Source organism: Loxodonta africana, chromosome 1, assembly GCF_030014295.1.
Source record: "Loxodonta africana isolate mLoxAfr1 chromosome 1, mLoxAfr1.hap2, whole genome shotgun sequence".
In the NCBI taxonomy this organism is placed as follows: Eukaryota; Metazoa; Chordata; class Mammalia; order Proboscidea; family Elephantidae; genus Loxodonta; species Loxodonta africana.
The window spans coordinates 94,938,016-94,959,501 of record NC_087342.1 but is presented as its reverse complement, the minus strand read 5'-3'; the positions used below and the strand labels follow the sequence as shown (position 1 = coordinate 94,959,501).

At 51.4% G+C, this 21,486-nt stretch overlaps 1 protein-coding gene across 1 annotated transcript; it reads left to right on the top strand.

Moving 5' to 3' along the window:
* The first annotated feature begins 6,855 nt into the window (after positions 1-6,855).
* Positions 6,856-21,170, top strand: IP6K3 (inositol hexakisphosphate kinase 3). Its single transcript, XM_003421034.3, has 5 exons — positions 6,856-7,054; positions 13,994-14,210; positions 15,566-15,741; positions 16,869-17,044; positions 19,728-21,170. Exons 1-5 carry the CDS (start codon positions 6,856-6,858, stop codon positions 20,172-20,174), a joined length of 1,215 nt encoding a protein of 404 aa, XP_003421082.2. The 3' UTR covers positions 20,175-21,170.
* Positions 21,171-21,486: the final 316 nt, after the last annotated feature.

Below are 21,486 nucleotides of genomic sequence, written 5' to 3'. Positions count from 1 at the left end.
GACACATTCCGTGTTGCAGGCTGCTTCCGCTACCAGCGCCTTATCTGCTCCCAGAACTTCCATCCCACCACCTCAGATTTACTGGGATGTTGGGATGTGGTCCCGGAGGCTTCAGCACCTCAGTGATCTCAGGGGACTACCTCACCCCTAGGAGTAAGCTCAGGACCAGACACACAGCCCCACCCCCGCCACTTTGTGGTGGGGGCGGAGCGCAGAGGCGGCAGCTGCAGTGCAGGGGAGGGGCGTTAAACTGGGCAAAACCAACCCCAGCACCTCCACTCCACTGTCCTCACACAACCCTCCCGCCACCAAGTCACTATGTCTTGGCCTGTCCTTGCTTGTCCACATTGCTCCCTGTAAACAAACTCTCCGAAGCAGGCGGTCCCCTCAAGCGCCCCAAGGCCGAGCCAACATCTCCCCTCCCTCCGGACCTCTCAAACCACTGCCACCCCAATCTCAGCCGAAAGCAATATATCTCATTTTTCAGCTTAATTTTTTCCTAGCAGTCCCCATGCGACACTCATTATACTTTTAGTATCTGTTGATGGAGAAAATGATGACAAAAATGACCAGGAATTCAATAATGCCTTTAAATCAATTTGTATTTTGGTAATCACCAAGCGCTTACATCCATTTGAGAAATAATCATGCTCCTTGGGTATCGCTTTTCTAGCCTGCAAATACTGTTTGTAGGGGTGTGGATTTGGGTAAGGTCTTGACCCACGCACAGCTGGGGAATGCCTCCCCGGCGGCACTGTGAATCCACACTGCACAGTGCTTTGTCAAACAGTGTCCCTGGAAGACCCTGGAAGGCTCCCATTTCTGATGTAAGTCCTGGGCAGGACCCTGGCCCTGTGAGCCTGACTCAGGTCTTGGGACTCCCAGAGGAAGCCACTCCTCCTCCAGGGAGGCTGCACACCGAGTAGGGCAGCGTGGACATCGACTTTAGAAGGAGGCGCACTTGCTGCTTCTGAGTCCCAGCTCTGGTGCTCACTATCTCTGACTCCCGAGAAAAGCCTCCAGCTTTTCTGACCCTCAGTTTCTCCATCTGAAAATTATGTTGAGAAACAGAGGATGACTGTAATGCCAGTGGTCCACAGTAGATACTTCGTCGTTATTGTTAGCTGCCGTTGAGTTGGATAGGACTCATGGAGACCCCATGTGCAATGTTGCCCAGTCCTGTGCTATATTCACAACCATTGCTATGCTTGTCTATTTTTGCAGCCACTGTGTATTCTGAGTGCCTTCCAATCTAGGAAGCTTGTCTTCCAGCACTATATCAGACAATATTCTGTGTGATCCATAGGGCTTTTATTGGCTAATTTTTAGAAGTAGAACTCCAGGCCTTTCTTCCTAGTCTTAGTCTGAAAGCTCCATTGAAACCCATCCAACATTGGGTGACCCTGCTGGTATTTGAAATTCTGGTGACATACTTTCCATCATAATAGCAACACACAAGCCACCACAATATGACAAACTGACAGGTGGTGGGACGCTTCATAAGAGTGGCTATTATTATACAGGATATATTTGTGCAATGAAATATTTGAGTGCCTGACTCAAGTGAAGTCTCTTTCAACTTAAGGGCCCCACATTGGGTATTTAGCTGTGAGTTGATAAATTAGTCAGGATGGGCTAGGTTGTGCTGCATAACACACAATTCCCAAATCTCAGAGGCCCAATATAGTAAAGACTTATTTCTACCTCATGCTGTGTATCGAACAAGTATAGTCACTCAGGGACCCAGGCTGACAGAGGCTCCATCTCAACACTTGCTTCCAAGATCACCATGGCGGGGGGAAGGAGATGTGGGGAACTGCTCTTAAAGCTTCCACCCCAAGTGACACATGTCACACTCATCCACATTATATTGGCCAAAGCAACTCATATGGCCACACTTACCTTCAAAGGGGAAGGGAAGTGCAATTGTACCACACACCCGTAGGGAAAATCACAGTCTTTGTGAATAGCCTTGACAACAACCACAGTGGGCCAGTTTGTTTCCAGTCATGAGGAGCTAACAGGCTTTGGTAAGATAGAGTCCCTGACTAATTTATTTCAAGTTTGAATCTTTACAAGTTTGATTTATGGTTTCATCTGTCATTTATTCCTAAGATGGGAGTGGCAAGTTCTAAAAGAGGTGTATCATCTATAATTTTTAATGGACTCAGATTTAGCATGCGGATAGAGGTTACATATACAACGGCTCTCAGGAAATAAAATGTGCCGACTCGGAAGGACAGACAAGTTACTTTGCCCTCATCCACCTCCACTTGATGGTTGGCATCTGTCACTCTGTTTGGCATAGCGAGGTCTAGGGTTCTTAGAATCACTGGTATTGTCATCTGTCCCCACTCTGGAAGCCAAATACAACTGCAGGCCCTGTTATCTGTGTCACCTCTTCCAGACCAGGGATTGTCTTGCAACCCTGAGGCAGACTGGCTGTCATTCAGGCCCCCGGGGCTGCAGAGAGGATGTGTTCTGACACAGACAACCTATGGCCTCGCTTAACAGCCAGGCTCCATGGCCAGGCCCCATCAGCAGCAATTAGCCCTTGAGTCTCCTGGAGCGGGGCCTGGAGTGGTTTCATTCAGGACACGACCCAGTGATAGGGCAGGAGGATGCAGGGCCTGGGGCCAGTTGTCCACTCTTGCTGGGACTCTAAGCAGAGCTTTCCTGGCTGGGTATCTTGCCCCCTTCCCTCCTCCTTGCCTCCTCCTTACCCCCTCCTGTGCCTCCCCAAGGAGTGCTAGAAAAGGATGCTGGGCAGGGGCCTGGGCCATGGGGCTGTGGGAGGCGTAGGCTGCAGAAAGGGACATCTGCTTCCCTTGAAAGCACTAAGGGGAGCCCAGGGTATTAGGCAAGTACATCAGGATGGAGGCATGAGCCCTGTCTCAGGCAAGCACCTCACCTGCCTTCCCAGCCCCCAGGCTGACTCATGGGAGTCAGTCCTTCAGTCCTGAGAATAACCTACGCAGTGACAAAAGCCTCACATGGTGGAGATGCTTGGTGGCGGACTCTACAAAGGATCCTGGGCATGTTTTCACTTGAGCATGGTGACAAGGCTGCAGCGGTGGGCGGCAAACCAAGGCTCAGAGCGGTGGTGACCCAGTTCATCCCAGGTGCCTCAGTGAGCAGGTGGGGATGTCTGGGACAGACCCTGGGCTCCTGACTCCTTGCCCAGTGCTCTTAGGAAACAGAACACGGCACAAGAGACTGGTTGAAGGCCAAGGCTATGCTGATGACAGAAGGTCTGGGCTCAGAAATGTCCTGTCAACTTGAATTATTTATGGAAGGAACGGGAAAAATGGAGGCCTTCCCCACCCCGCCCCCACAGAGCTGGAGACCACATGTAAAGACAGTGACAGAAACCTCCGGCTTCCTTAGGGGTCCAAGGTCAGCATCAATGCCAAGGGGAGGCCGCATGCAAAGCCCACGCTGCCCAGCTCAGGCCCACGTTCAGCTGCTGAGGCCACCCTCCCTACCAGCCTTTGTCAGAATCGCAGACCACACACCTCAGGAGCTGGAAGGCCCTCAGACACCACCTAATCTACCCCTTCAGATGACCCTTGAGAGAAAGGGCCTCAGTTTGCCCAGTTGCCAAGCCCAGATTTTTAAATACTACAGGCTGGCTGCCCAGCCGACACCCAATTACTGCCAATCCACCCCAAGTCTAGGGGCAGGAGAGTTTGCATTGCTGTGGGCTGTCTTGGAGGCCCAGGGGTCTTCCTAACTTGCTTTGTGCTGAGAAGATACAGCTGGGGCTTCTGAGAATGTCCAATGGTGGAGGTGGGGAGAACATCACAAGGTTGCAGAGGAACCAAGTTGGTGCTGGGAATGACAGCATCCCTCAGGTCTGGCTGACGTCCCTGCCAGAAAGCCTAGGGCAGGTCAATACCAAGCCCCAGCTCTAGGTAGGCCTCCCTCGAGACCCCTGGAGATGGCTTCCACAGAGGTGTGGGAGTGATGCTCTCCCCACTCTAGCCCGACCGCCACCAGGATGCACACTTACTGTCATCGGATGGGGAGGGGAGGCCAGGCGGTTGTTAGGGTAGGAGTGGACAGGCCTAGAAAACTTGAGTCCCTGTCCCAATGCTGCAAGTGACTTGCAGGTGGCTTTGACCAAGTCCCAGCCTCCTTGGGGTCAATTCTCCTGACCTTCATAGTAGATAACAGCCCTCAGCAACCCTGCAGTACGGCAGGTGAACACACAGACTCTGGAGCTCACGTGCCTGAGTTCAAGTCCCTGCTCTCCTCAAACTAGCTGGGTGAACATAGGCAAGTTATTTAACCTCTCTGTGCCTCAGTTTCCTCATTTGTAAATGGGGTTGATATCCCATCTCACAGGGTAATTGCAAGGCTTAAATGGGTTAATCTGTATATTTAGAATATTGCCAGGCATGCCGCAAGCACTGTGTGTTTGCTACTACTTATTATTTCTTCCCCATGCTGCCACTGTGAGGCGATACCCACATCCTTAGAGCTCCCTGGGGGGACAGGAGCGTGCAGGAAGAAGAGGCAGCATGAGGACCTGCCTGGGACACCACGTGGACCAGTCTGCACAGCTGAGCTTGCATCTGGGAGGCCAGGTCTGGTTAGTGCTGGACCAGCCCTGGGGAGACATGTGAGGGATGAGGGCCTGGGTTCCTTCCAGGAGTGGCTGTAAATGAATTTTACAGACTGGTTAACAGATGTGCCTCTGCCTCCCTCCCCCCAGGGACAGGTCACTGGCAAAGGGCGGCATGCAAGTGAAGCCAGAGACAGAAGTGTCAGGCTGCTGTCTTGGTTTTTCTCTTCTCTCTTCCTTTATATTGTCTCCAAATTTGCAATTAGGATTGGGTTTGCCAAGCAACTATATCTTGCCCATAACCGAAGGAGACTTAAGATATCGACTCATCTCTAGATAGCGACTCATCTCTAGGTTTCTCTCCACCTCTAGATACCTCCCACCAACTTCTTTCCTCAGCTCCGGGAGCAGGCTCCCAGGGGGGCTCACTCTGCTGCGCTGGAGAAGAGCTGGGGGAAGGCCAAGGTTCTCCTCTCAGGCACAGCCACTCATCATTAGACCTCAGTCCTCCCCACCCAGGGCCTCACCCCAGCAACCTCAATCTCCGCCATCACATTCCAGCCATGCAGGCCCCTTCTAGAAGACTTCACCCTACATCCTGCCCTTCGCCTTCCTATAAGGGGCACTGTGGGCCTGCAGGACAGGAGCTGACGCAGGAGAGGCCCCACGTGCTGGGGAATGACAGGGCCGGGCTGCGGCTTTCAACGCTACAGCAGGCTGAGGCCCAGGCAGGTGAGCCTGAGCACACTGATGGACACCGCTGCAGGTGGAGCCAGCCGGCTGTGCCCGGGGCCCGGAGGCCCGGACTAAAGGTCAGAGGGTTAATCAAGCCTAGTGATCCCCCAGCCTGGTGGAATACTTGGCTGAGAGTCCAACAGAGAGAGAGAGAATTAATAACTTGGTGGTGATGGGCACTGCTGTGGGGGCATCCTTTTGGGCAGGATCATCTGAGCAAGAAAAGTCTCCTGGGTACTCTCCCGACAAAAGTCAGGACGTCCATAGGGGCTGCATTTCCAGCCCAGGGTCCCTCTATAAGCCTGAGATCTGGTAAAGCCACCATGAGGAGGGTAACGGGAGCAGCAGGTAGAAGAAGAGGACCCAGCCTGGAGGGCGAAGCGACCCCCGCTTCACTTTTGGATCTCCTCTGGAATAGCCAAGGACCCTGAGCAAGTCATCTCAGGCCTCAGCTTCCTCACATGCAAAGTAGTGGTGCTGAAGCCTGCCTTTTCTGTGGCCCAGAGCTGTTGTGAGAACCTGGCCACAATGACAATAATGCTAGCCCAACCCACCACCATTGAGTCGATTCTGAATCACAGCAACTCTATAGGACAGAGCAGAACTGCCCCATAGAGTTTCCAAGGAGCACCCGGCAGATTTGAACTGCTGACCTCTTGGTTAGCAGCCGTGGCACTTAACCACTACATCACCAGGGTTTCCAATAATGCTAGAAATAATGATCGAGTCCTTTGTTCTGGACACTGGGCTGACTGCTTTACAGGCCTCATCTCAATTTTGTCTGCAATAATTCCATTAGGTAGGTATCATTATTATCCTGTTTCACAGATGGGGAAACTGAGGCACAGAGAGGTTTAGTCATTTGCCCAAGGTCACACAGCAACTATGCAGAGGAGCTATGAAGCAAACAGATGCTGCCCAGCTGTGCTGCATGACAATAAAGCATTCCTATCCCCCAGTCTCCCTCAAGACAGTCAGTGCCCCAAAGGCAGGGACTGCTTTCTTCTTGTTGGGCCTGGGCTGGATGTTCCCAAATGGAAGAAGCAAAAAGGACAAGAGCAATTAACACACAGCCTCTGCACTCCAGGAACTTAAAGCCGTGTGTATGCTTTGATTTTTTAAAATGTTTTAATATTTAAATTCAAAAGGTACAAGATGCTATTTCGTGAAAACCCTCTCTCACACCCCTGCTCCCCAGAGGCAACCACTGTTACCAGTTTCTTGTAACAGATTATTCCAGAAGTAATCCATGTGTATGTACAGTCGTGTTTAACTACCGCTCCGGGCAGTGGCTGCAGTTGTGTGGGCCCTTCCACATCTGCCTCCCCAGCACACCACCTGCCTCATATGATTTCCACCCTCCTCCTCTGCTTTCCAGAGGCCACCAGTGAGAGCCTGCAGATGGGAAACCACTGTGCTTTGACAGGGATAAAGGCCAAGAAGGAGAAAGTTGAGGACCGCTGACAGCCCCGAGTTGTGTCCAAGAGCTTCTACTTCCCTTCGTGCCTTCCTCACGCAGACTGTGCCAGGTGCCCCACTCCCTGTGCCTCACCATGGTCATACAGGACAGCACTGATGCAGGGGATGGAAGAGTAGGCGTGCGACTGGAGCCCTTCCTGCACCAGGTCGGAGGCCACCTGAGTGTGATGCAGTATGACGAACACACCGTGTGCAAGCCCCTCATCTCCCAGGAGCAGAAGTTCTATGAGTCCCTGCCACTAGCCATGAAGCGGTTCACTCCCCAGTACAAAGGTGAGTGTCCTGGAGCCAGGCCGAGGGGGTGCGCCACACGGGGCAGGGCTTGTCGGCACACACCCACTGCTTTCTCACTGCTCTGTGCGTGTGTAGGGTTGCCATGGAGACGTGCCCCTCTCCTGCAGCAGCGATGGATGGCCTTAATTGCCCTCGCTGCTCTTAACTCCTCAACCCTCCAGGTCTGGAGTTGAATGCCATTTGGCTTCCTTGCAATTAGCTCAAGCTGCCAGGTTTTGAGGAATTCAGAGTGGAATAGAATGATACCCCAGCCTGAGCCCATCCCATGAGTTTTCTGGTCTGTGCCCTGGGGGTGTCATGGCCAGGTCACCTGACCACGGCTGGTAAACACAGGACAGGTGGAGGGCCCCTTAATCTCCCTCAGGAGGCCCAGGCCTGGGACAGGATATGAAGGAGATGAGAGCAGCTGGTTCAGGGAAACAGAATCCCCACTCTCAAGCAGGAAGGGCAAAGCTGGTGGAATGGGCTGCCCTCCAGGTATAGCTGGGGCAACTTCTGTTTGCACTGTGTGTGGTCCACATCTGGGCACAAGATGAGCTCTGGGGACAGGGGGCTTCATTAAAGCCTCCTACTTGAGCATCACCCCAGCCATGAGCTCTGCCTCACCCTCACCACAGGTAGTGTAGATGATCAGCTATGCAGGCTCATCTGAGGGTGCCATGAGGGGCCCTGACCCAGTTTTCTCCCTCCTGGCATAGAAACACCACCTCCTGTGTGAAGCCCCGAAGGTAGGTGGTGGAGCACCCCGCTAAGTGGTGGTACTTTAATTATGACGCCTTGGCTCAAATTTATCAAGTTAGCAGAGCCCCCAGGGTTGGTCAGTTAGACGGTTAATCAAGGGTTCATCAAGCATGGCATTGCCCCAGCCTGGTCACACCTTTGGCTGCTTCACCCACACCCAGCCTCAGTACGTGAGGCTCACCAGGTTCAGGGTGTGGCTGCCAGGAGGCCAGCCCCAGAGATGGGATGAGGGCTCAGGGGAAAGGCCTTCTTTAAAGGATTTTAGACTTCATGGCTGCGAGCTTCTGCCCTCATGGTCCAAGTATCTGTGGCGCAGTTAATGATAATATCAAAATAAGTCTGTCAGAAACTTACTCAGTGCTAACTGGGAAGCACGGGACTTATCTATACCAGTGTTTCTCAAAGTGTGATCTGGAGGTCATTGACTCTGCCAGAACCACTGATCACTGGCAGGTGTAGGGGCCATGCAGGCTCCCAGCCTGTACTCCAGACCTTCTGAATCAAAACCCCTGGGGGCAGGGCTCAGGAACCTGTATTTGGTATGCCCCAGATTGGGAACCACTGGTAGAGGTGGCCAAGGCCTTGAGTCCCAGGCCTTGCTTCCAAGCACTGTTCCACACATGCCTGAACCTCAGTCCTGCCTGCAAGGACCTCTGGAGCGTCTGAGACAAGATCTATCAGCACCATACACAGGTCTAAGGCTCTCCTCCTTTCTCAAGAGATGGGGGGACAGTCAGTGTGCTGCCTGTGCAGGCCTCCTCCATCCCCCAGCTCTGATCTCCCCTGTGGCCCTTGGGGTCCACAGGCTGAGTATTGCCCAGCTGGTTGTGGGTCACTGCCCATCTTGTCAGAGCACCCACTGGAATTAATGCCTGTCCTTTCGTGGCTGAACTCAACCCAGCAAAGGGGTGGCAGGACCTCATGTGGGGCGGCATTTCACACTTGTTAGACACAGCTCTGTAGCTGAGATGGCCAGGGCAGCCTCAGGCAAAGCAGGCAAGTCAGGGAGGCTTGGCCAGTCTTCTAGGGACCCCAGCCCTGTTCCCTGTCTCCTTAGAGCCCATGTCCCTCTGGGGGTGAGGGGTGCCACTCTCAGGTACTGGTCTACTGTCCAGACCTCTGCTTCTCTGCCCTCTTCTTCCCTGTCCGAGGTGCTACCCCCTCAGGGCTCCGCTAACTCGATAAATGAATTTGAGCCAAGGTGTCATAACTAAAGCATCACTTCCTACAGCAACGCTCCACCACCTGCCTTCACATGCAGAGGCTTCATACAGGAGGTGGCGTTTCTACACCAGGAGGGAAGGAACTGGGTCAGGGCCCCTCATGGCACCCTTATATGAGCCTACATAGCTGACCACATACCCCACCTGTGGTGAGGATGAGGCAGAGCCCACGGGCTGGGATGATGCCCAAGTGGGAGGTTTCAATGAAGCAGAGATGCGGATTCACTGACCAGAACACAATTCATGTGGTACCATTGTCCAGGGACCAACTAACGAAATATGCACGTTAAGGGGACTAGAGAAAGAAGCCCTGGTGGCACAATGGTTAAGCCCTTGGCTGCTAACCAAAAGGTCATCGGTTTGAACCCACCAGCCACCCCACAGGAGAAAGATGCAGCAGTCTGCTTTTGAAAAGATTTACAGCCTTGGAAAACCTATGGGACAGTTCTACCCTGTCCTATAGGATTGCTAAGAGTCTGAACTGACTTGACAAAAATGGGTTTTTTTTTAAATGGGTTAGAGAAAGGCCTAGAACCAGTATCCTCACACTCCCAGACACTTGTGGAGAGGCAGGAGAGAGGTACTGGGGTCAGGTTTCAGACAGGAAAGAGAAAGCGTCCCCAAAGGGCTCTCAGGCTCTTCAGGCTTCTTGTTTCGCCTAGTGAGAATATCCTCAGCTAACCCCTAGTCCTTACTGTGTCAGATACTACTGTTAATAGTTAAAAAAAAAAGAAAGGTTCTTTACCATGTACTAATTCACGTAATCCTCACAACAACCCTCTGAGGTAGGTACAATTATTAGCCTCTTCTCATTGATGAGGGAAGTGAGACACAGAGAGGTTACCTGACTTACCTGAGGCCACAACCAGTGAGAGGTGGAGCCAGGTTTCTGAGTAGGGGCTTTCGGACACACGGGCTCCCAGCTACACAGTTACTGAAGAGACATACTCCTGGGACGTCAGTGCTCAGGGGGTCATTTAGCCCAACGAGGAAGGAGATGTGACTTTCCCAGGGTCACCTGGTTAATAACCTTAGGTCAGGGAGATGAGAATGCTCAGGAGGCTGCCCTTTCCTTCCTAATAGGGATAGTCCCCCAGAGAGAAGAGCAGTTTCTGAAGGGACCACGGCATGCAACAGGGCACACCCTCTCCCACCTCACCGCCCTGCACACAACGGCGGAGAACACTGGGCAGGGACGCCATTCCATTATCAGAATCTCACCCTGGGCCTTTCGCCAGGCTCCTCAGAAAGGACAGCATCTGGGGGCTGTGTCCCTCTGCTTCCCAGTTGACCTGGGAGCATGAGGACATACTCCTAGGTCCAGTTGGTTAACGGCTGAGCCAGATTCATATTACAGATGGTGGCAAGTAAAGGCTCTCTCAAGTTTAAAAATAAATACATGACAGAATATTAACGGAGGCTGGGGAAGTTGCTCAGCCAAACCGAAATTGCTGAGATGTTCTGGGCATGCCAACCATGGCAGTAAGCACTCTTGTCTGGATTGAGGTGTTGAGGGGGAGGGCTGGTGAGTAGGCAAATGGGGGCCCCGGCTGGGCCTCTACTCTACTGATCAGTTAGCAGCAAGTGCCAGGAGCACATGGGCCTTGAGGCCCCTTCCTCACGGACCCTGGGACACACATGGTAGGCTGGAGGCCAGGCTGGAGACAACATCACTCTTGGTTAAAAGAATAATCCAAGCACCAAGGCTGTCTGGATCCCACTGACATGTGGCTCTTATCAAGGGTGGGTAACTTGAGACTATTTGTAGGGGGTGGTCTGCCCTGGGTCCCATACAGCGAGTCCCAGGCTTTGGGGCAAAGGACTGAGCTGAGCCATAGAGGGGGTGTATATGTGAGAGAGAGAGACAGACACAGGAACAGTCAGAGGTACAGAGAGAGACAGAGACAAGGCAGACACAGAGTCTGGCTGGGCAGCTCTGACTATATGAGAAATAGAAATGACTTTTGGATTTTATTGGTTTTGGGTTATTTGCACCTCTGCTCTCCTCTGTTCATTCAGACACAGAACTGATAAGATTAGACAAGAGCTGGAGCTGGGAGATGCTGAAGAAGGTCACATCTCTTGTCCCTCCAGGGAGGCCTCCTGTGTCTGGGGCGCCCTGACACCATGGTTTCGGGTGGGCCTGTCGCCATAACCTCACAGTAATTGTACAAGTGGAAAAGCCACGGGGCTTGAACTCTAAAGATCTGAAGAGGCCCTGCCCTTGGCCAACACACCTTCCGGGCTCCCCAGGCAGCCGGGAGGCCTCGGAGCTCCCCAAAGACAAGCATGGGGGCCAGCGAGCCCTCCCCTTCTTGCCTCTGGAGGGATTGGCTCTGGGACCTGGTTTAAGTTTCCAGAAGGTCAGTCCTCCTCCCTGGAACAAGCACAGCAACTCTCCTGTCTGAGGAAACGGCTGGAAACGTAAACACCTTGTCCTCTAGTTCCTGATGCTCCCAGCACTCTGTGCTGATGACTCCCTTGTGAGAGGGGGAATTATGGCTCCTCTGTTTCCCTCCCCTGGAACAGAATGACCTAGAACAAATGTGACGGGGGATGCAGCAGGAGCGTTCCTCAACCACTCACAGCGTAAACACGAGTGTGACACTAGGCTCTCCCAAAAAGCCCTTGGTCAAGGGTTCCCTGTAACAGCTTGTTCCTTCTCATGTCCACGCTACCAACTGAGTGGCCTTGGGCAAGTTATTCAATCTCTTTGGTTCTCAGTGTTTACATTCAATTAGCTTACAGGTTTGTTCAAATTTAGAAATAACAAATGAAGAGCCCCTAGAATAGTGCTGGTGCACAGTAGGCGTAAGGGACACAGTAGTTACCATTACTGTTGTTTCCCAAACTTGCTGTCAGCCCCTTGGTCTCATGAGCAGAACAGCTATGGTGGGCCTGGCGGAGGTATGAAAGCCGGTGTTCAGGTAAACTGTAAAATGCCAGGCTGGTGTACAGCACTGGTGTAATTACCATTATTACTTCACAGGACACAGAAACCTGGGGTGGGGTGAGGAAAAGTGAAGTTATTTAGGAGCTGGGGAGAACTAAATGTCACTCTCAGGCTGCAAAACTAGGCCACTGGGAATCTGAGACGACAGGACTGGCCCAGGGAGACTGCTGTGCGAGGCACGGCTGGCTCTGAAAAGCAGCTTGCTGAATTATAGAGCAGCCCCGAAAATGAGTGTCTGCACTGACCAACCCAGGAGGCCTGGGCAGGGACGTGAGCAGGGAAATCAGCTACCTTGACTGGTTGCTCAGCAGAAATGACCACTTACTCTGAGAAGGTGACCAAGTGGCCATCCCAGAGACTTCCAGGGTAGTTTTAAGAAGCTGCTAGGGGCCTGGGCACCCTGAGCCCTGGGTGGGAAGGGGAGAAAAATACCCTGGAGAACATGGTCACACGCAGAACCCCCTCTCCCCAGGATCCCAGCGGGAAATGAATGGTGCATTCCAAGGGGTTTAAGTGAAGAGAGTTTCAAGGGAGTGTCTGCAGAAATGCATGCAGGATTAAGGGAACAAGGGATGGTATGACACCCAGGGACTAGCGACACTTGGAAGCTGTTATCACCCCTAGGCCTGAGCCCAGTAAGAGTTGAGGTTGTAGGGGAACACAGCCATGACCAGAACCACAGCAAACAGAGAAGAACCAGTGGAATAAATACCCCAATGTTTCTCCCCACAGCCTCCCATCTCCTGCCAGTGCCTCCCATTGTGAAACTAGAGAGCAAGGAAGCCCACTGGTACACGGAGTCAGCCTCTCAGACGTGGAGCAAGGGGGAGAGTGGATTATGGGTTGGGTGAGGAAGGAAGAAAACAGAATACACGCAGCAACAGTTGCAGGACAAAAAGGGAACCAAGTGCTCTAGAGACATGGGTTCTCACAAAATCATTTGTGTAGCTGTGTCCCGTGTCACTACCAAGAGTATGGTTCCCTCTCCAGCAAAACTCTGCAGAGGCCGCCACCCACTGAGTACCACATCCCATGGAGGAAGGTCTGGGCTCTGCCACTGGAGCACAAAGTCTAAGGAGAGTGACCACAGAAGCAGTGATGTAGATGCCAGAGCTAATTGCCAATCTGGCCAATGCTCCAGAGGAGACCAATTAGCATGTTTGTTACATGGGTTTCCGTGTACTCTCCACTTTCACAACCAGTGATTGGAGTAGGATATTGTGCCTTGATTTCAAACATTGATGGTTAGGAGGTAACATCTGTTGGAAATTTCATAAGTCTTTGCTTCATTTCGAAGAACCACCTTCACGTGCTGAGGTGTCTAACCAAAGGAAATGGCGAGTATTAGTGTTAAGGCCAGACACAGCACGGAGGTAAACGAAGGGGCAACTGAAAGGCCTGATCCCCAAAAGGCTGTATGAGGAAGGCTCCCTGGAAGAAGCTGGTCAGTAAAGATAAATCGAGGGGGCAGAAAGAATGATGGAGGAGGTAAATGGGAAGGGGATGGGCCTCAACTTCCTTGACTGCCACTCTGCAGCACACCCCTCACCCTTCCTGCCCTGACGCTCACCAGTGCACCAGATGGTGCCTCTCCTCACAGAGGACCAGCAGCCCTGACGCTCCAAGGTTGGGCATGGTTTGGTGGGCTGTGGCATGCCTAGGAAGGTGTGACTGTGCAGCAGGAACAAAATGTACAGGACTGGCTTTGTTTAAAGTACAAACGGGCAGGGAAGTGGGATAAAGCCAAGGCAGTGCAAAGACTAGCCCAAGGCTGTTTTCTGTAGATTTCTTGAGTTGGCTCTGGGCTCATTCTGGAACAGGATGGAGTTCAGGTCAAACCAGGTTAGTCTCCATAGCTCTTCCTGGAGAGAGAAGCTGGGGGAGGAAGGGAGGTTGGCAGTACCATTAAACTACAACTCACAGTGATGTCACCCACTGCTTAGTGTCACTTGGAAGTAAATCCCCCCGTCTCTCCCCTTCCCCTCTCTTTGTGTTTTGCAGGCACCATCACAGTGCACCTCCGGAGAGACAGCATGGGTCACCTCAGCCTGGTTGCCAACCCACTGAAGGAGAACCAGGGGCCCTTCAAGGTCTCCACTGAGTCGGCAGCAGTAGCAATATGGCAGACGCTCCAGCAGACCACCAGTGGCATCGGCAGTGGCACCCACCCCCTCACCCAGTGGCAGCACGCCCAGCTGGCACACTCGCTCAAGGAGAGGTAAGGGTCCCTCAGCAGGCTGACAGGTACCTGCACAGCTCCCACCTGTGCCCAGGGCCGGCGGCTCCCCATTAGGGCTGGAGCCGAGAAAATGAGAAATTCAGATGAAGGTTCTGTTTAGAATAACCAATGTGACCCAAGAAAGGAATGAGTTTTCTTTTATGCCACTTCTAGAGGGAGGGATTACAACGTATTTTATCTCCGAAGTTGATGTGAAGGCAGGTATTGGGCGTACATTTGTTTAATTAAATACCTGTTTCACTGAGACCGTGAAGTGCCTCCGGAGGAAAAATGCACAGAGCAGGAAGCTTAGGATAGTTTACATAAAGGAAGAAGCGGGCTTATTTCTCTCAGAAGCCGCCTTTCTCCTTCGCCCTTGGGACAGGCCCAGGAGAGTGGTTAATAAGGCGCTTGGTGGGCTCTGGAAGAGCAGGAGGCTCAGGGCACCGGAGGTCCTTGGAGAGGTCGCCAAAAACTCTGAAAATGCGAGCTGACCTTTCTTATACGAAAAGCCTCCCTGGGGATTTTTAAAGCATTTATGGGAAACAAAAGGGAGATAATACAACGAAAATTCCTTTCCCTAAGGAGCACTGCGGATCTAACTAAGCCTCTTGGCTCCAAGTCAGGAAGCAGGTGTGCATTATCTCCATTTCACAGATAGGGAAGCCAAGATGCCGAGAGGGCAGATAGGGCAGGAGAGGAAGGGTGGATGAAGGCTCCATGACTCCCACAGTCCCCATGCACCACCTCCCCCCCGCCCTGTGCCATTTGGAGGTCTCAAAGAGGTGTTACAACCATTGATTTACATGGTCCTCACAGTAATCCTTTGGGGGAGGGGGAAGGGGAAGGTAGATCAGGCCTTGCTACTCCATTTCACAGATGAGGGTACTGAGGTACAGAGAAGATAACCACATGACAGAGTAACAGATCCTAAAACCCCAGGCTACTGATTCCTAGGGGTGGCGGGTGGAGTGGTGGCCAGCCCCATACTGTGTCGCCTCAAGAGTAAGATAATTAATCCAGATCACTTAAAAGTGAATTTAAACTACCTCAGCCCTCTGAGGGGGTGACATCTAACAAATTATTCTGAGGTTTAGAGAACCACCACCCCCCACACCCCCCCCACCCCCCACCCCCGCCCCAGAGAGCTGCAGTGTGGTGTGTCTGGCTCGGGGGTCTTGAGTTGGGTAGAGAGGGCCCTCCAAGGTCCTGCAGGCATCTCCGGCAGCCTGGTAAAAGCCCTCAGGAGAGCAACCCTCAGGTCAGCCTGAGTCAGAAGCCATCCCAGGAGAGCCCGGTCAGTCACCTCTGACCTACGGCTTCCCTGATTGATGGCACTGTGCTTCCCTCACCAGCCCAGCCAAGGCACTTCTGAGGTCCGAGTTCCACTTCAATGCTGAAGTCTCCTCACCAGTGGAAGACACCAGTGGGGACCAGGCCGCGAGAAGGAGCTTCAATCCGTGGGGCCTGCACTGCCACCAGGCCCACCTGACCCGGCTGTGCTCCGAGCACCCAGAGAACAAGCGGCACCGTATCCTTGCCCGTCCTCCCCACTGCATGTGGCCTGAGGGACAAAAGGCCCACCCAGTGGGGGGCAGGAAGGGTGAAGGGCGAGACAGAGAAATTGAAAGAGACAGACAAATGTGGGGGAGACAGACAGACAGACAGACACACACATACAGGGCTGCAGGAAGAGGGGACAGGGCGAGAGAGATTTGAAGGGAAGTCTGAACAAGCCCTCAAACCTGAGACCTATAATAAATCAATCCCTCCAAAAGAAAAATCAGAGTATGGGTGTCACAATGGGAGTTGAGCTGAACACAGGGCCCCTGGTAGGGCCACTGGCTGTGTCTCTGCTACGTGGGCAGTAAGGCTGGGCTGGGGATCTCTGCAGGCACACAGGAATGATTGTTGCCACCCTGGATGGGGGCAGCAGGGGCCCAGAGGGCTCGCTGGGTCCCCCACCCCCACGTTGGCCTCCCTTCTATCCTTCTGAACTCGCCCTGCAGACATCTTCCCGAGAGGATGGTTCCTCCTTCGGGGTGCACTATGCAGGGAGGTAGACCCCTCATCTTCCGGCTGCCATGTTCTCAATGTAGGCTTGAAATGCCCCTTTATTACCGCCGGGCTCTTTCCTGCAAATCGGTGGCTGGTTTCACAGTATTTACTAAGATACATCTGCAACCCTAATCCCTAAGAAGCTTTTACAGGATAACTACTCTGCTGAAATTAATATTCCTGCAACTTATCTTCAAAGCTAACATCAACCTACTTCTCCCAAAAGGTACTGGCCCATTCAGTGACTTTAGGTGTTAGCCTTATGATTTTCTGCCATAAAATATAAATTGGACACGGCCTGCCAGGGATTTCATGCCTGCATTTGATTCCAACCTAAGAGCAAAAAGGAAAAGGGAAAAAACCTTGTGTACTCATAACTCCCCATAAATAAATGAACTTATTAAAGCAGCCTGCAAAGTTAATACTGTACCTTGAATTCTCAATAGCAGCAACGGGCTTGTCTGTAATAGAAGAAATGGGAGTGAAGGGAAGATGCTCTGAGCAGGGAATTTCCAGAGCATCTTCCCAGGCATGATGGCTGCCTCCTGGGAGGCAGCGGCCTCTATGTCCTTGGAACTTTCCTTAACTTAGCGTGACGAGGGTTCTTGTTGCTGGAAAACGTGGTGTCACAGTATAAGCATCCCTGCATCTTGGACCTGAAGATGGGGACACGACAGCATGGGGACGACGCGTCAGAGGAGAAAAAGGCCCGCCACATGAGGAAGTGCGCACAGAGCACTTCCGCCTGCCTGGGCGTACGCATCTGTGGCATGCAGGTGGGTGGCAGAGGGCTGGCTGCAGGAGTAGCATCCTGGCATGTCCACTGGGGGGCAAGTGTGTCTCCCACTCAGACACCACAGCCCCCGACAAATCCTTCACTTTGGGGAGTAACAGAGGAGGGGCCCAGGCGCTGCTCTATCAACAAGAAAATGCATATTCTGGAATATGTTACATTGTGGTTTTTTAAGAGCAGGATAAGCCAGTACCATTTGCCATCGAGTGTCAGAGTAGAATCGTGCTCCATAGGGTTTTCAATGGCTGACTTTTTCGGAAGTAAATGGCCAGGACTTTCTTCCAAGGCACCTCTGGGTAGGTTCAAACTGCCAACCTCTCCGGTAGCAGCTGAAGGCATTAACCATTTTCATCACCCAGGGACTCTTCTGTCAGGACAAACAAAACAAAAAAAACCAAACCCACTGCCATTGAGTCAATTCTGACTCATGGAGACACCATGCGTTGCAGAGTAGAACCAAGCTCCACAGGATTTTCTTGGCTGCAATCTTTATGGGAGCAGATCACCCGGTCTTTCTTCTGTGGTGCCACTGGGTGTGTCTGAACCAACAACCCTTCAGTTAGCAGCTGAGCAGTGTAGAAAACACACCATTTTTTAATTCTGTCTCAGTCTTTGGCAGGTGAAACTTTCCACAGTGGCTGTGTGGGTCTTGCCCATGTTGAGAGCTGCCCTTTGATGCCAGTGTGTGAGCAGAGGCTGGGAAGAGAACTAAGAGAAACAGACTCTCTGTGCACGCCGTGGCTTCCTGCTTTCCCATTCTCTTGAATGATAAAGCTGAATCCTCTTCTCAGAGGCTGTAAGGCAGTGTGCTCTCTGAATTCTTATTAGCCATTCCCCCTTCTTAATCCACCTTTTCTGCTGCTTTTTGCTATCTGTTCTGGTTAACAAAGTGGGAAGGTTGTAACTTGCTAAAGCCACGCAAACAAACAAAAAAAAAAACCAAACCCACTGCTGTTGAGTTGACTCCGACTCATAGTGACCCCACAGAACAGTGCAGAACTGCCCCATAGTGTTTCCAAGGAGCGGCTGGTGGGTTCAAACTACCGACCTTCTGGTTAGTAGCCAAGCTCTTAACCACTGCGCCACCAGGGCTCCAAATCCAGGCAAAAAAAAGGGCAAAGGAGCAGTTAATTTTTTTATTCGCCAGGCTCCATGCTTCATTTTTGCTGCTCTTATGTGGCTTATGGCAGGGGCTGCAGGAGAACAGAAGGAAATCAATGGCCTCCACTCGCTCACCCTCATAGGCTGTCTGCTCAGAGCAAAACCAGACACCCGTCTGATGGTGAACGTTATGGCTTTCTGTAATCGAAACTGCCACCTCTTGAAGCTGGAAGTGGAGTCTATAAAGTTGCTGCACAGATGTCCCTTGCGAGACTTGGCATGCAGTCCTCAAGAGGATGGGGTGTGATGATTTGTGGGGTAGATGGAATCTCTCTCTGGACTTCAACCTCCGGAAATGGATCTGATCTATTTAGAAAGTGAGGCCTGTCATGTATTTATGACAGCTAATTCAGCAGCTGATCTCCAGCCCTCCAAAAGATAACACCAAGTTTATCATATCTTGCTGATTTTCTTCAACTTTGGCTTTCCGTAAACATATCATGTAATCTGAAGGTAGGAGGGTCCTACAGAACTGTCTTGGCCAGGTATGGGCAGCCCTTGCCAGGTGTGCCAGGTGGAGGTGTGCCAAGTCACCCTCTGGCCATGCCCGCCACTGGCCTTGGTTCAGCCTCATTGGAATGAAATGGGGGCGGTTGCTGCTGTCCCTCCATCAGCATCTCTCTTCCATCTGCTCCCTTCTGGTGGCCAAGACGTGGCAGGGGAGGGGAGAGGGGATGGTGCCAAGGAGGGAGCCACCAGCACCACAGAGTTGTGAGCTTCCTTCTTCCACCCAGGCCCCCTCAGCTATATGAGGTTGCCTAGAAACTCCATCCACATCTGATCTAGCCTGTCTTTTTATCTTCCTGCAATTCACCCCACTCTACCCCCAAGAGCCATTAGTTTCCTTCAAATCTGCAGAGAAAGGACTTCATAAACTTTGTTGGGGAAAAGGTAATCTAGTTGGCTTTCTAAGGCCATTGACTGTGATTTCAGATTCCTAGTAAAGCTTTCTAGCTTGGGTTTGCTAATATTTGAATTGAACAGGGCCAGATGCCGGGTCTTAAATCATGATTTGGAGGTTGACATTGGAAATTCACAAGAGAGGAGATCCAAGCCTTTTCATCAAGGGTGGAGGGTCACCTCTTTAGGGTGAGGGATCTCGAGACCTTGGATTACTATTAAAGGCTTGAACAGGAAGCACTTTAAAATGGAAAAGCTATCTACATTGCTGCTTGATGGAAGATCATCTTGCCATTCATTTCAGCCACCCTCGGAGCCATGGTGGCACAGCGGTTAAGAGCTCAGCTGCTCACCAAAAGGTCGGCAGTTCAAATCCACCAGCTGCTCCTTGGAAACCCTACAGGGCAGTTCTATTCTGTCCTATAGGCTTGCTATGAGTCAGAATCAACTCAACAGCAATGGGTTTGGTTTTTGGTTTTGCCTTACTTCTCCTGGAAATCTGTTTTATACATCACGTTAGCTTGTGATGCTGCAGCTGTAGCTGATATAAGGTTTTTCCAAGTTTGCAACTGTTCACATTTTCTCTTTCTTTTTTTTAATGTAAGGTTTATCAAACTGATAAGAAGTACTTTCTCTGCAAAGACAAATACTATGGAAGAAAACTCTCAGTCGAGGGGTTCAGACAAGCCCTCCATCAGTTCCTGCATGATGGGACCCGCCTCCGCACAGAGCTCCTGGATCCCATTCTGCACCAGCTCCGGGCCCTCCTCTTGGTCATTAGGAGCCAAAGCTCATACCGGTTCTACTCCAGCTCTCTCCTTATCATCTATGATGGGCAGGAGCCCCCAGAAAGAACCCTAGGCGGCCTGCATCCTCAAGAGGCTCCACAGACGGCCCTCACCAAAGTTGACATCCGGATGATCGACTTTGCTCATACGACATACAAAGGCTCCAGGAATGAGCTCACCACCTATGATGGACCAGACCCTGGCTATATTTTTGGCCTGGAAAACCTTATCCAGATCCTGCAGGATATCGAAGCAGGAGAATGAGACTCACTGGGCCCATGTGGATTTTTCTAGGGTACAGATCTCAAAAGGGACTTACTGGTAGCTAGGGCAGCCTAGACAGCCCTCAGCTTTGTGATAATCACATCTACCTTCGAAAGCCACCTCTATACATGTTTATATATATAAACAGCAGCTAAAGAAACCAGCTCTGGTGGTAATTCCCCATACCCTGGCATCTTGTAGAATGGACGATCAGTACCAAGTAGAGCCATTTTGAAGAACGTTGGACAGGCGCAGCATGAGTTAGAGGCCAGTATTACAACGAGGTTCTGGAGTATTTGCATCTAAAAACGCTGTCTTGTCATGCTGCAATCCTCGCAAGCTGTGAAGCAAAAAACCTTACCTGAAGAAGCCTTGATGCTCATGAGTTTTCTGCTCATATGGGCTACCTGCTCCGAGAGCAGGTAGAGCTAATGAATGCTTCTTACCTCCCTGAGAGGCATTTTAGGTGGAACAGGATGAAGTGGGACAAATCTGCGCACTGCCTCACCTTGCTTTGTCCCCAGGTTCTGAATGGATAAGAACAATCCCAGACCAGAGCCCTGGCAAACCAAGACCCCAGGTACTCCATTTCTGCCTGTGGAGAAGGGGTCTCCTTACAGACTTCTGAGTGCCTATTGGAGGTAATGATCCTGCCAGATTCTGACCATGGAGAGGCTCCCACCATAAAAACGCAGCTTCCAGTGAGGGTGGAATGCACGTGAGGAGGAGACACAAGCATTAAACTACATTCTTTGCTATTTATTTATCTTGGGGGGTGGGCTGGGAGAGTCAGAGAGAGGAGCCCTGGAAGACCAAAGAATCCAGGGCAATGTTTACAAGACTGGTGGACAAGTGTAAATATGCAATGAACAGCAAACAGTTCTAATTAATTCCTTCTTCTGCAGTGTGGAAACCTATTACAATGGCCTTGAGTCAAGCACTGAAATATGTTACCCAATTAGGGAAATAAATTTGTTAATAAAATTGCTGAGGTCACCAGTAATTATTTGGTGCACCTTATCGCCTTTTCTGTTTGTTTATTCTAATCATCACACTGTATGGTGGTTGGAATTTATGGGAGACTAAAAAAAAAAAAAAAAATTATTATTTTTTTTTTTTAGAGTATACAGCAAGAATAGTTCACCAATTTCCTGCAATCCTTCGGGGAACCCGAGTGGCAAATGGTAGCTAATAAAATATTTGCATGTATCCGCAAGGTAGGCAGGCACCAGGCTTGAGAAGTAAGTGGTCCTTTTGTGTGAACCTTATAAAATGTAAGATTAAATCACAATTTTTGGATTCTCAGAGGTAA